This window comes from Odocoileus virginianus, chromosome 6 (assembly GCF_023699985.2).
Source record: "Odocoileus virginianus isolate 20LAN1187 ecotype Illinois chromosome 6, Ovbor_1.2, whole genome shotgun sequence".
Taxonomy (NCBI): domain Eukaryota; kingdom Metazoa; phylum Chordata; class Mammalia; order Artiodactyla; family Cervidae; genus Odocoileus; species Odocoileus virginianus.
The window spans coordinates 13,844,305-13,856,288 of NC_069679.1; the positions used below are offsets into that span (position 1 = coordinate 13,844,305).

At 59.9% G+C, this 11,984-nt stretch overlaps 1 protein-coding gene and 1 long non-coding RNA gene across 3 annotated transcripts; one reads left to right on the top strand and one right to left on the bottom strand.

The window, feature by feature from the left end:
- NFATC4 (nuclear factor of activated T cells 4) lies at nucleotides 1-9,209 on the bottom strand. 2 transcript variants are annotated; one of them, XM_020880992.2, is made up of 10 exons: nucleotides 8,903-9,209; nucleotides 6,710-7,805; nucleotides 5,074-5,236; nucleotides 4,267-4,466; nucleotides 3,839-4,011; nucleotides 3,265-3,405; nucleotides 2,315-2,370; nucleotides 1,924-2,050; nucleotides 1,148-1,729; nucleotides 1-417 (listed from the first exon to the last, which is right to left on the bottom strand). In XM_020880992.2, exons 1-10 carry the CDS (start codon nucleotides 9,000-9,002, stop codon nucleotides 350-352), a joined length of 2,706 nt encoding a protein of 901 aa, XP_020736651.2. In that variant the 5' UTR covers nucleotides 9,003-9,209; the 3' UTR covers nucleotides 1-349. The 2 variants fall into 2 exon arrangements, with proteins under 2 accessions (XP_020736651.2, XP_070324916.1); XM_070468815.1 differs by lacking the exon at nucleotides 8,903-9,209 and adding an exon at nucleotides 8,181-8,327.
- Nucleotides 9,210-9,832: 623 nt separating this feature from the next.
- Nucleotides 9,833-11,758, top strand: LOC139035575 (uncharacterized). The gene is made up of 2 exons (XR_011488180.1): nucleotides 9,833-10,032; nucleotides 10,759-11,758. It is a non-coding gene; the product is annotated as an uncharacterized lncRNA (long non-coding RNA).
- The last annotated feature ends 226 nt before the right edge of the window (nucleotides 11,759-11,984 follow it).

An 11,984-nucleotide genomic window follows, 5' to 3' on the forward strand; every position in this document is an offset into this window, starting at 1 on the left:
CACTAGTCAGCGAGCAGTTTATTAGCCATCAGCCTGTCTGGGCCTCCCCACGCCGAGGCCTGTACACAGTCTAGACAGGGCCTTCGCTCCTGGCAATCCTCCAGTCCTCGTGTGCCCGGCCCCACCCAGTGTCCACCCCCACCCCAGTCCTCCTCACTCTCCTGCTCCCACCCCTTCAAGGCAGCACCAGACCGGGGACCACACCTCAGCTAGAGGAGGGGAGGGAGGGCAAGGGAGAGGAGGCAAGAGCTGGGGAAAACGGAACCAGATTGGCCCCCAAGCCTCTGGAACCACCGCCCCAGGACAAGGGAAAGTGGGTAGGGCTGGGGGCGGGGTGCCAGGCGATGGTTCAGGCAGGAGGCTCTTCTCCAGGAGGTGCAGGGAAGCCGCTCAGGTCTCGGCCAATGATCTCACTCACTGTAAAGGAGGGGCAGTTGAGAGACTGGGAGCGGGGCAGGTCGCCTCCTTTTCCAGAGACCCCCAATCCATTCCAGGCAGGCCTCCCTCTAGGATGCCTCTAGGTTCCTCCTGCACTGGCTGGCTTCTCTTCCACTGGGCCTCAGTTTCCCCGCTGTGTCCTAACACCTGCTCTCAATCAAATCTTGCTCAACTCCATCCACGTGGCCTCTCGGGCCCTCATGCCAGCCCCTTCCTGCCGGCCCAGCCTGCACTGTCAGCAGGGCCGGAAGTGGGTGTAAGCCGATGGGAAGAAGAAGAGGTGAAATACGTGTCCTCATCGCCACTCAAGACCACAGTCACCACGTTTGGGGGGAGGTGAGACAAGGGAAAACTTGACTGGAACACCAGCAAACCACTGCCCCTCTCTGAAACTCAGTGCCTGAATCTGCAAATTGAGGGAGCTAGATTGAATGGTCTTGCAAGTACTTCTAGCCCTGTGTCTTTGTGATCTGGGGTCGAGGGCCTAGGCAGGAGAAGGGTGGGGCGGGTACTCCCTGCCCCCTTCAGAATTAAGTTAGCCGGAGTCAGCTGGCCACACGCACCAGGCACTTGCCTCCTGAGGCCCTCCAACTGGCCCCGAGAGGCCACTGGGGCCCAGTCTCTGGAAAGCCAAACTCCAGCCCTCAGTAAACATGCAGAGCAATCTCTTGCACACACTCACACTCGCAGCCCCGGGTCCCACACCCACCTTCCTCCAGCGTGATACCCTGGATAGGGACACTGTCTCGGAAGCCGCTGCCGTAGCCACCCCTGGATTTCTCCTGCTCCGGAGCCCCCTCCCCAGGGCCGTAGCTTGGCCCTACCTCACTGTATCCCTCAGCAGGTGGGGGGCGAACACTGCCCTGGGGAGGGAAGGGGCCTTCAAGTGGTGGGGATGAAGGCAGTGGGGGCCGGAAGGGGGATGGAGGAGGGAACTGCAGCCCCAGGGGAAAGGGGGAGCCCCGTCCTCCATAGGGGTCACTAGGGAAGGGCCGGGGAAGGAAAGAGACTGGAGGTGGGCGGGCACAACCTGTGGTACCCCCAGTCTCAGGGAACATCCGCAGGCCAGGTCTGTAGGATGGTGGGGGCCCTGTCTGGGGGTACAGTGGGGGCGTGCCATAGCTGAAGCCTTCTGACAGGTAAGGCGTTTCATAAGCAGGGTCTTCATGGGGATAGGAGGGGTAGGGGGGCCTGGGTGGTGAGAAGTCCATGTCAGAGCCAAAGGGGGGCCCCGATGCTGAGGGGAAGCCCTGGAGAGATGCATCCGGTAGAGGCTCCTCCTTGAAGATCACTGGATGGAGGGGAAGCAGGAGGACATGCTGGTGAGAGGGCTGGCAGTCTCCCCACCACACACCTGCCAACCCCACCCCTCCAGCCCAGGTTTCATCCACCCCTTAGCCCCTCCCCATGGGGCACTGCATCCCTCCGCCCCTGCCTTAACCCCCACATCCCCATCCCACCACCACGGGCTGTGCCAGAACGCACCAGGCAGGAACTTGAAACTCTGGGTAGGACTGCGCTTCCTCCGCCCATTGGAGACGTAAAAGTAGACCTGGACGGGCCGGGACACGCGCTTGTTGCTGTACTCGGGGACAGTCAGGGTCAGAGTCACCTGGGGAGGAGCAGAGGATGACGCAGGGAGCCCTCTGGGGTCTAGGCTCAGCCCAAACTCCACCTCCTGGCTTTTCCCATTTGCAAAGGAGCAAAATTCATCCCCCAGAGGTGTCCCTGCTTCCAGAATGGCCAGGTTGTCTCCTCTAGCAAAGAACAGGTAGCTTCTGGAGTCCACTCCCAAGGTAAGGGAGTCAGCTGAGAATTTCCTGACTTCTCCCACCCCACCCCACCCCCAGGGTAGAGATCCTAGGAACATGGGTACCTCATTGCTCTGCAACCGGTTCACCGTGGCCTCCTCCTCCCATTGCAACTTTCCATCTGTGCAGAAAGAAGAGGGAGCTCCAGCCCAGCCCCACAGTCCCTGCCCACTGCCCAGGCCTCTGCGTTTCCCCTCCTGTTGAGCTAAGGCCAGACTCGGAAGGTCCCAACAAAGCCTGGCTCACAGAGGGGCCCACTGCATGTTTACTCAATTGAATGGAACAGGCCGGGTTTAAAACTGTCTCCAAGATCGCAAGCCATCAGTTGAGCCAAGAGAAATGGCAGGACCAGTCCAGGGACCAGAAAAAACTCCTGAGCCCTCCCACCCAACTCCAAACATCCCCTCCCATGATAGAGCTGGAAGGAAGTTCAAGGGTAGGAAAGTGTCCCAGCTTGAAGGGAGTTAGTAAGACTCCAAGTCTCAGGACCCAGAACCTCTGACTCCGCTCTGATATGGTCCTAGGGTGCTAAACTTGAAGGCAGGGGCTGGGGCTCTGGGCAGGCAGGGTTAGGGGCGAGCTGAAGCCTCAGGTCAGGGGCGGGGTGTACCTGGACCCCTCATTCTTCCCTTCGCCACCCCTGCAGCTCTATGCTGGGGTGCCTCACAGGCTCTTGTCATCATAGTTCTGCTGCCAGTCCCGAAACTCAGGAGGGGCTCAGGGTCTGGCAGTGAGGGTATAAGTCACCTCTTCCTTTCTCATCTTCCCTGTCCACATGGGGGTAAATTAGCTCACAGCTGACTCATCTTTAATAAAAAGAATGTGTATTTCTTACATTTATTTGCCATCTTGAGCATTTCAGATGGCTGTCATATGCATGGGAAGCAGACAGTATAAGAGGAAGGGCAGTCTTTCCGTTCCATTTTACAGATAAGGAAATTGAGGCTCCACTTGCTAGTTCTGAGACTGTTCACCCTCCCTATTCCAAGCTCTTCCTCCCGGCCTGGGTACTCACCGGGGCCCCTCTCGATGAACACCACCTTGGAGTCCGGCAGGAAGTTGGAGCCAGTCAGCACGAGCTCCTCCCCACCCCTGACAGAGCACGCACTGGGGCTGTAGGCCTCCACCTGGGGCAACTCCTGAGCTGATCGCTGGGCTGCAGGGCAGTGCAGGAGAGGCCTGGCTGGGCTGCTATGGAGAGGACAGGTTCCTGCGCCCCCACCCTTCCTAGGGTAACTGCCACGGGGCCTGGAGGAGCCCTCCTCAGCGGCAGACACACAAGAAAAACAACAGTCTTCCTGGGGTCACACAGACCAGGTAAGGAACCCCTCCTGGGCAGAGAGAGAGGCCAGCAAGGGGCTGCCCAGGGGCAGATGGAGGCTAGGGTTGCTCTGGTCCAGCCCAGGGGCCGAATCTGCAGCAGGGCGAAAACAGAACACTTCCCCCAGCCCATCCACCATAGAAATAAAGGCTGGGTCCCTTAGGGGACCAGCCAGGCATGGCACACTCTGCGGAGGAGATGGGCAGACAGACACACAGACAAAAAGTTAGCCAGAGACAGAAAGATGGCACACGGCCTCTTTGCTCACAGCACTCGATGGGCACTGATGCTGTCTGGACGGAGACAACCTTGCCGCTGCCTTGGGGCACGTGTACGCGGAACACCAGCCGCACTCGTGTGTTCTTGCGCCCGATGTCCGTCTCGCCCTTCCGCAATTCAATATCCGAATTCCGAAGCTTCAGGATTCCAGCACAGTCAATGCTGAAGCCAAAGAACAGAAGGCAAGCCCTCCCATCTGAGGCCAGAAGGGGATGCCTCCCGAGAGAGGAGTCCCCGCCCTCCATCTGAAGCCCTAAATGACCTTCTCTGGGAGATTATGGGGGTGGCTGTTATAACCCAGAGTGCTCCCCACCCCCAAAGTCCCCTTCTAGATAGTGAGAGGGCCTGACACCTCCTAGGGATGATGTCTAGCTCCTCTGGGGAGAGGAAGAGTTGGCCTAGCTTGTGAGAACCTACTTGGCTGCCATGTTGTTCTCAGGGAGCAGGGTCATCTCCAACACCTTGGTACCACTGACTACAGCTTCATAGCTGGCCGTGGCCACCATCTTGCCGGTGATACGGTGCACTTGATAGAAGGCATGAGGCCGCAGGTTCCGCTCGTCTGCGGTGCCGATGAACATCTGCAGGGTCAGTGGCTTCTCGCTGTAGCCTAGGAGCTGGGGGAGGGAGACAGAGGCCACCCAATTGAAATCTCCCCTGTCTCATCCTTCATCCACCCCTAAGTTTTCAGTACCCCCCCCCCAACCCCCCACCCCAAAGGAGTGAAAGATAAAGGATATCCTGGAAGGGATTCCCAGGGGGGATTGGGCACCAACTCTCCACCAGTTGGGGAGAAAACGTGGCCTGGAGTTCAGTGTTATTCTTGGAATGAGGCCCAAACTGGGCTGGGTGAAGGGGAAAATCTTCCAAGAGAGACTGGCCCAACTCAACTGAGACAACCTAACTCCCAGTGAACTTTGGCCTCAGCCTAACCCCTCCCCCACATCTGGCAGCCCACCATTTTCCAGAGTAGACAGGAGGCTGGTGTCCCACGGGATGAATGGAGTGGGGGTGGAGGGACAGAGGAGTAGAAAGTACATCCGGGTCCCTGAAGTACACCCCTCCTCCCCCAGCACCAGTCCCTCCCCCAGGCAGCCTGCGGGGTCATTGCTGAGAGGGAGTGTGGGAAAGGGCAGTGCCATGGGTCTGCACAGCTGGGGCCCATCTGCAGGGACCTAGGACTGGAGAAGGGACAGGCTATCCGGCCTGGCTTCTACCACTTACCTTGACTACAGGGTGACCACCAGGGGCTGCTTTGACAGCTCCCCGGCTGCCCTCTGTCTCATAGTGGGCCCGGTGGTGGGCTCTGGGCTGCACCTCGATCCTCAGCTCCAGCTGCTCATACTGGCTGGGCAAAGGCCAGTCCAGCGGGGGGAGGGCAGAGGTCCTGGAGAGAGACCCAGAGAAGAGCACTGATCACCCACAGCCTCAGACCTGAGTCAGGGCAACCCTGGGTCCCAACTCCCAGGGGTGTGAGGGAGGAAGGGGCGGGGGTGGGTTTGAGAGAAAGGAAGTCAGAGCGGCAGTAAAACGGTCCACAAGCCTAGAAGCAGGGGCGATAGGGGACAGGCCTCTCAGAGGCCCTCAAGATGGGGGAGTGGGGGACACCAGGACTGAGACTCCCTTCTTCCCAGCTCTGAACACTGGGTCTGGTGGGGGTGGGGCAAGGGTTCCCCTGGATACAGAGGAACCCCAAGCCCAGTCTAACCCTGCCAGGCCTGGATGGGAAGAGTCAAATAAAGAAGCACAATTTCAAGGAATTCTCTGGTGGTCCAGTGGTTAGGACTCTAAGCTTTCACTGCAGGAGGTAGAGGTTCCATCCCTGGTCTAGCGATCAGGAGCTAAGATCTTGCATTTCAAGTAGAACATAGGGGGCTAAGCAAGCCAGCAACTACAGAGCTGGGACTGATGGCATCCCTTCCCAGGCCAGTGCACTTTCCACTAGTTGGAGCTGGACAGGTGGGTTCCAGAGAGCTGGGGGACACAGATGTGTAACTTCCCTGTAGTGAGCACCCAGACACTCTGGGCCAGGGGATCTCAACTGGTAAGTGCCCCCCAGGTGATACTTGGCATTGTTTGGAAACAACTAAAAAGTTGTTACAACCAGGAGAGTGGATAGAGGCCAGGTTGCTGCTAAAGATCCTACAATGTCCAGCACAACCGATACAACAAAGTATTATTCTGCTCAAAATATCAGGAGTGCTGGGGTTGAGAAACCCTGCCCTACAAGAACCCAGAGGAAAAAAAAAAAAAAAAAGAACCCAGAGGAATGGGAGTTAAGGTTTCTTTCCCCCAGGAAATTTTTCTGGATGAAACCAGCTTAATCTGATATCCAAGATTTAGGATTATTGAAATAGACATGGTTCTTTGAGGGTGAGAGGTGTAGAAGGGCAGTAAGAACTGCTTGTTTTAACATGAATTCTTTGACTTGCAACACATGCTACTTCATTCAAATTTTGCAGATATACTTTTAAGCCACAAGTCAGACCCAAGAAATTGAGTTAGAGAAAGGGGACTTCCTGCTGCCCATTGCAGGGCAGAATTTCAGCCCAGGATCCAGCACAAAGCTGGGGGTGGAGGACGCCTAGAGGAATTCCTCCTTTACCTAGGTGGTCCTTCTAGGGCTCCAGGGGCTTTTTCTAATTAATATACAGGGAGTGACTGACCTTTGGCAAATCATCTGTCCAAAGGAGATGCATGTTAAAAAATTCTTCCTAAAACTGAGTGAATGGCAGCAGCCAAGCTGGTAGCAGATTCTCTTTTCTGTGAGCTAGGACCTTTTTCCCAATTCACCCCTTGACTCTCCTGCTCTCTGGGTGGGATGGCTGGAGACAGTGGTGATATCAGACACAACCCTCACCTGAAGATGGGGCTGTGTCCCCCAATCCGGGCCTTGGACCAAGCCAGTGGAGAAGGCACCGCCAGGTAATCCATGCCAGCCACCTCCTTCCGAGGACCCCCAGGAGGAGCCCCGGCCTCCTCTACTCCTGAGGGCAGCTTCCCATTGCACGGGGCAGGCTCCTCAGACCGAGTCAGGGCCACCGCCTGCTCGCTGGAAGTCCTCCGGGTCTTCTGGGGGATGCTTTCGGCCGATGGGGCTCCCACGTAGTCAAAGGGGCCAGGGGAGCCAGGGTCCCGGACCAGAGGCAAGGGGGGTGGTGGAGGTGGCTCAGGCCCCTCCTCCCCTAGGCTGCCTCGGCGGGACAGAGCTGGGGAGGCCGAAGATGGGGTTCCCGAGCTGGAATAGCGCCTCTTGCCACATGGAGAGGCAGGTCGTGGGGAGGCTGGGGTGGGCCCAGGAGCACTGAGGAGTAGCCAGCTATCCTCTGGCCCCCGGCCTCCAGGACTTGGACCATACAGGCTCCAGGGGTCATCAGGGGTCCACGGCCTCGGGGAGGCCCGGGGTGAGGGCAGTGGGGAGCCCAGGCCAAAGCGGGAGGCTGCCTCATTTAGCTCAGACTCCACCTCATCACAGGCCGCATACAAGGCTGCCTCATCCGAGGCATCTGAGAAGAAGCTCCAGGAGGACAGGCTGCTGCTGCCCGGGCTTGGACTGAAGAATGGGCCCCCACCCTGCCCCCCTGCCTCTCGGTAGCCTCCAAAGCCTTCCGGTGGGGGGTAGTCCCTGGGGGAGCCTTCCCCCCAGGGATCTGGGTTGTCCTCCAGCGCAGGTGGTGGGTCGGGAGTGGGAGAGATAGAGGTGATGCGGATGCTGGGGCACTCAAGAACACGGCCTCCCCCAGCCCCCCCGGAGCTCCCTCCCGGCCCCCCCAGCCTCACTGACCGGGCTGGCTGGCTCTCCCAGGTGCCAGGTGAGGGGGCCGGGCGGGGTGGTGGGGAGTGCATGCCAGGCCGAGGGGGTGGAGGCCGGGGAATGCCAATGGGGGCAGCGCCATAGGGAGGGGGCTCCCCCAGGGCCAGACGGCAGCATGGTGGGGCGTCCTCTGAGTCCAGTTCTGTGGAAAGGGAAGGAGACCGAGACAGGGATGACACAGAAGGTAGGCAGAGAAAGAGGCAGGTGAGATGTCTAGGTTCCTTGAGTGGGCAGCCACCCCCAGCCGGTGTGCTACCCCGCCTCATCAAAGAGAGGTCTCTGAGATGCCCTTCAGAGCCACAAAGACAAAAGCAGAGTTGGACTTGGGAAGGTGGAGAAGATAGATCCAGAAGTGCTGGACCTTTTCCTACTCAGAGAACCTCAGGGCTCTGGCCCTGGGACCTGGGGTACCAGACAGGGGGCGGGTCTCAAGGTAAGGGAGGCGGGTCGAGAGGGGCTGGAGCTGGGTTTGGAGGCGTGTTTAGGGAAGCATTGGGCTGGGCTGGGGGCGACTCACACATGAACCCAATTAGCAGCGGTTCCCAAACCCCCAAACGGCGCTGGCAGGAGCCCCAGTTGCCATCGCAACGGTGGCCAGGGGAAGGGGGGCTCCAGGGCTGTGATGACGAGGGAAGGTGGCTCCTCCCTCACTCCCCCCCAATCCGGGGGCGGGGGTGCAGCGAAGGGGGTGCTACGCGCCGGCCCGGCGAGGCGCGGGGGGGCGGGGGCGCTGGCTGCGCGGATTCCGTGCGAGCGGCGGCCGCCGCCCCCGGCTCAATCCCAGCCATCTGCCTCTCATTGCGGCCAGACGGGGGAGGGGGAGGGGCGCCCTGGCGGGGCCTGAGAGCGCCCCCAGCCCCTGGCGTCCCGTCTGCGGTCCCAGGGCTCCGTCCCCGAGGGGCAAGCTCCAGAGCGCAACGTCCCCTTTCCCTGGCGGCGCCCTGGGCTCTCAGGACCGCTGTTCCCGCCCGCCCCCCATCCCAGTGACAGTCGGCCCTGCCGAGAGGCGGCGCGCAGCCAACGGCACCCCCACCCCCACCCCAGTCACGACCTAAAAAGGAGAAAGTGGTGCCGGGCCCCCAGCCTCACGTCCGCAGATCCCCCCGAGCCCCGCGACTCCCCGCAACCTCTGACCCCCGCATCTTTCACCCCAGGCTCTCTCCCCTGAAGCCCCCAGACTCAGGACAGCCGATCCCTTCCCTCAAGGAGCCCCAGACCCCTTCCCAGCCCCGCACTGACCTTCCCCCGCCCCACCCGCGCCCAGCGGGGGGGCCTCCTTTTCCTCCCCGAACACCAGCTTAAATTCCAGCTCCTCATCCTCGCAGCTCGCTGCCCCCATGGGTCCGGCCGGAGCCCCCAGGTCCCGGTCTGGGCGGGAGGGGGGATCTCAGGAGGCTGCAGTGTCTTGACCGGCGACTCCCTCCCTCCCTTCTCTGAGACGCCCCCTCCTCCGCCGCTGACGCCTCCCTCCGGACGCCCCCTCGTTATTATAGAAACTTTTCCAAACTTTTTTCCCCCAAACTTCTTCAAAGTGCCCCCCCAACCTGTCTCTGATTGGCTGCCGGGGATGCTCCAGCCCCTCCTTCAGGGATGAGATGGGAAAACCACGCGCCCCTTGTGCCCCCTCCCTCCCGCAACCCTCCCTCTCTCCCGCCCTCTGTCCTCTCTCCAGTCCCTCCCCCTTAAAAAGAAAAAAAAGAAAAGAACAAAACTGAATTGGAAAACGGTCTCTCCAGCGTTGGTAGGACCATAATGATGCCTATTGGCCCTCAGTGGTGACAATCATTTCCTACAGGGCGCAGTCCCACCGCAATCCCCAACTTAGTCTGAGTTCGGGGGCTCTGGGTCCGAATGCCTTAAAGGGGCCACATCCTGAGCCCACAGTGTAGACGGCCCACGGAAGACCCTTTCTGAAGAGTTGTGCAGCCAGCAACTAGCAAGAAAGCACCACCTCTTCTCCCCTTTCTCTCCGTCTAAGGCCAACCAGGCTCTGGGGTGCAGAACGGCTCCAGGCTGCTCTGAAGTGGAGAAGGCCATTCCTTTGAAGTCCCTAGCCTGAGGCCGCCCCGCCTAAGCCTTCTGGAAGGAAGCCTTTGCCGGGCCGAACCAGCCCCTCCACCGGTCCATCTCTCCTCGTCCCCCCAAAATTAGGAAGAGTTATTGGTCTTGAGGCACTGTTCAGAGGTCCATGACTCCTGCTGGGCGACAATCCAGGCCGGACTTTACTGCTGCCCTAGTCCCAAGCCACCCAGAGGGGCCATTAACTAGCCTCCAAGGGAAGCCGGCTCTCTCCTCTCCAGAACCTTAGTCGGGAAAGAATCTCGGATCCGATGGCATCCCGCTCCGGCTCTCCTGATAATCCTGGCCAGGTTTACCGGCGCCCCGCAGTCCCGAGACCGGGTGGGCCCCTGGGTGGGACACCTGTCACCTGGGCAAGAGAAGGAAGAAAGACTCGGACTGGAGTTCCTAGAAAGGACAGGCATAGTGGGGTCCTGTTGTGTGAGAGGGGTTTAGGTCGAAACTAGTTATTCAGATGCCGGTCGGTTAGGGTGGGGGCACGGGTGTCGGCACCATGTCCCCTACGCAGACCTTAGGCTACAAACCTATCAGCAAGCAGGCCGCAACTACCTGTAATCTAAAGACCTCCAGCTCAGGGCCCAGCCTGCAGCTGCGCCCGGGCCCCGCACCGAAGGGGTTAAGCGACGGCCCTCGGCTCAGACGTTTACAAACACTCGGGAGCCGGGCAGGGACCGCGCCCGCTACTCTAATGAGAAACAGGCTCCACGGGGCCGGGGCGCAGGGGAGGGCTGGCCCGGCCGGCCCGAGCTCCGCCGCGGCCGAGGCGACTCCCCGCCCCCCTCCCCTCCCGCCCTCCCTCTGGCCCGCCCTGGGGACCCCCCAGCCCCGGGGGACCCCAGTGACGTGCGGAGCTGCCCCGGCGGCGAGCCCAGGACCGCGACGCCGGAGGGGCGGGGAGGAGAAGCCAGGCCGGCGGGGAGAGAAGACTGTAGCCAGGCCGAGCGGGGAGGTGGCCTGGTTTGATTTTTTTTTTTTTTTTCCTTCTTTTTTTCCCCCGCTTTGGTTTGTCGCCTCAGGTTACATTTCCCTTCCAGCTTCATCATGGAAATAAAGAAAGGAGAGACCCTAGGAGAGAGACAGTGAGGAGCATCCTGAGACGGACTGCCAACCCGCACCTAAGAGGCGGACCGAGGGCCGCGGGAAGCCGAGGCAAGGCGGGCCGGGGTAGAGACCCTGACCCGGCTCTAGCTCGCCATCCCCGACACGCCGCCTACGCACTCCCCGGCCCCCCACCCCCCGCTCCGCTCCGCAGCACTAGCAGACGTGCGCATTCTTTTCAAATGTCATATTTCCTTTGATCCTGGGCAGCGTTTCTCCATGTGTCTGGCTCAGCTCCTGCCCAGCCAGCCGCTCCCCCCGCCCTCACCCCACTCTGTGTATTTTGCTGAGGTCCCTCCCTCCCCTCCCAGCATCTGGAAGGCCCTGAGGACTGGCGTTGGCGCACATTCCCCTGGAGACTCTGGCCTCGCCTTCCAGTGACTCAATTTCCCCTCTGCGGGTGGGGGCCGGGAGGTGGGGTGCGGGCGGAGAAAAGAGTTGTTGCGCGTAAATGTGGTATGAACGAGCCTTCAGACTGCTCAGAGCGCCAAGCTCTCTTCGTGGGGCAGAGGAGGGGGGCTCCCCTCGACTCTGAAAACCCTCGGATCTGTCTGAAATGCAGCTAAGGGATGGAATTTATGACTTCTGCGAGTGGGTAGTTGTAGGTTTGGGTTGATCCGCACATCTGCCCCCTGGCGACCACAAAGACCCAGCAGCCCTCCCTCCCGCGGGTCCGGTTTCTCGACCGCCGGGCCTTGGTCCCCGGTGCGCGGTCCCCTAGCGCGCACATCTGAGCACAGCTACTCTTTCTCACCTTGGGTTCGTGGAGCGTTGACTTCTGCCCTCCACTTTCACAAGCGTGACTCAACGGCCTTGGAAGTGGACTTTTGTTGTTGTTGTTCCTAAATTACACAAAATACAGTCTCCTTGTAAAGGATTCAAGCCATACAAAAATATGTAGGAAGCTGTGTTACCCCACCGTTTTGTCTAAGTCTGTCAGCCTGTATATGCACACATGCCTGGGCTTTCCATGTGGCTCAGTGATAAAGAATCCGCCTATCAATGCAGGAGGCACAGGAGACCCCGGTTGTATCCCGAGGTTGGGAAGAAGGAGGAGGAAATGACAACTCGCTCTGGTATTCTTGCCTGGAAAATCCCATGGACACAGTTGCCTGGTGGGCTACAGACCCTGGGTTTCCAAAGA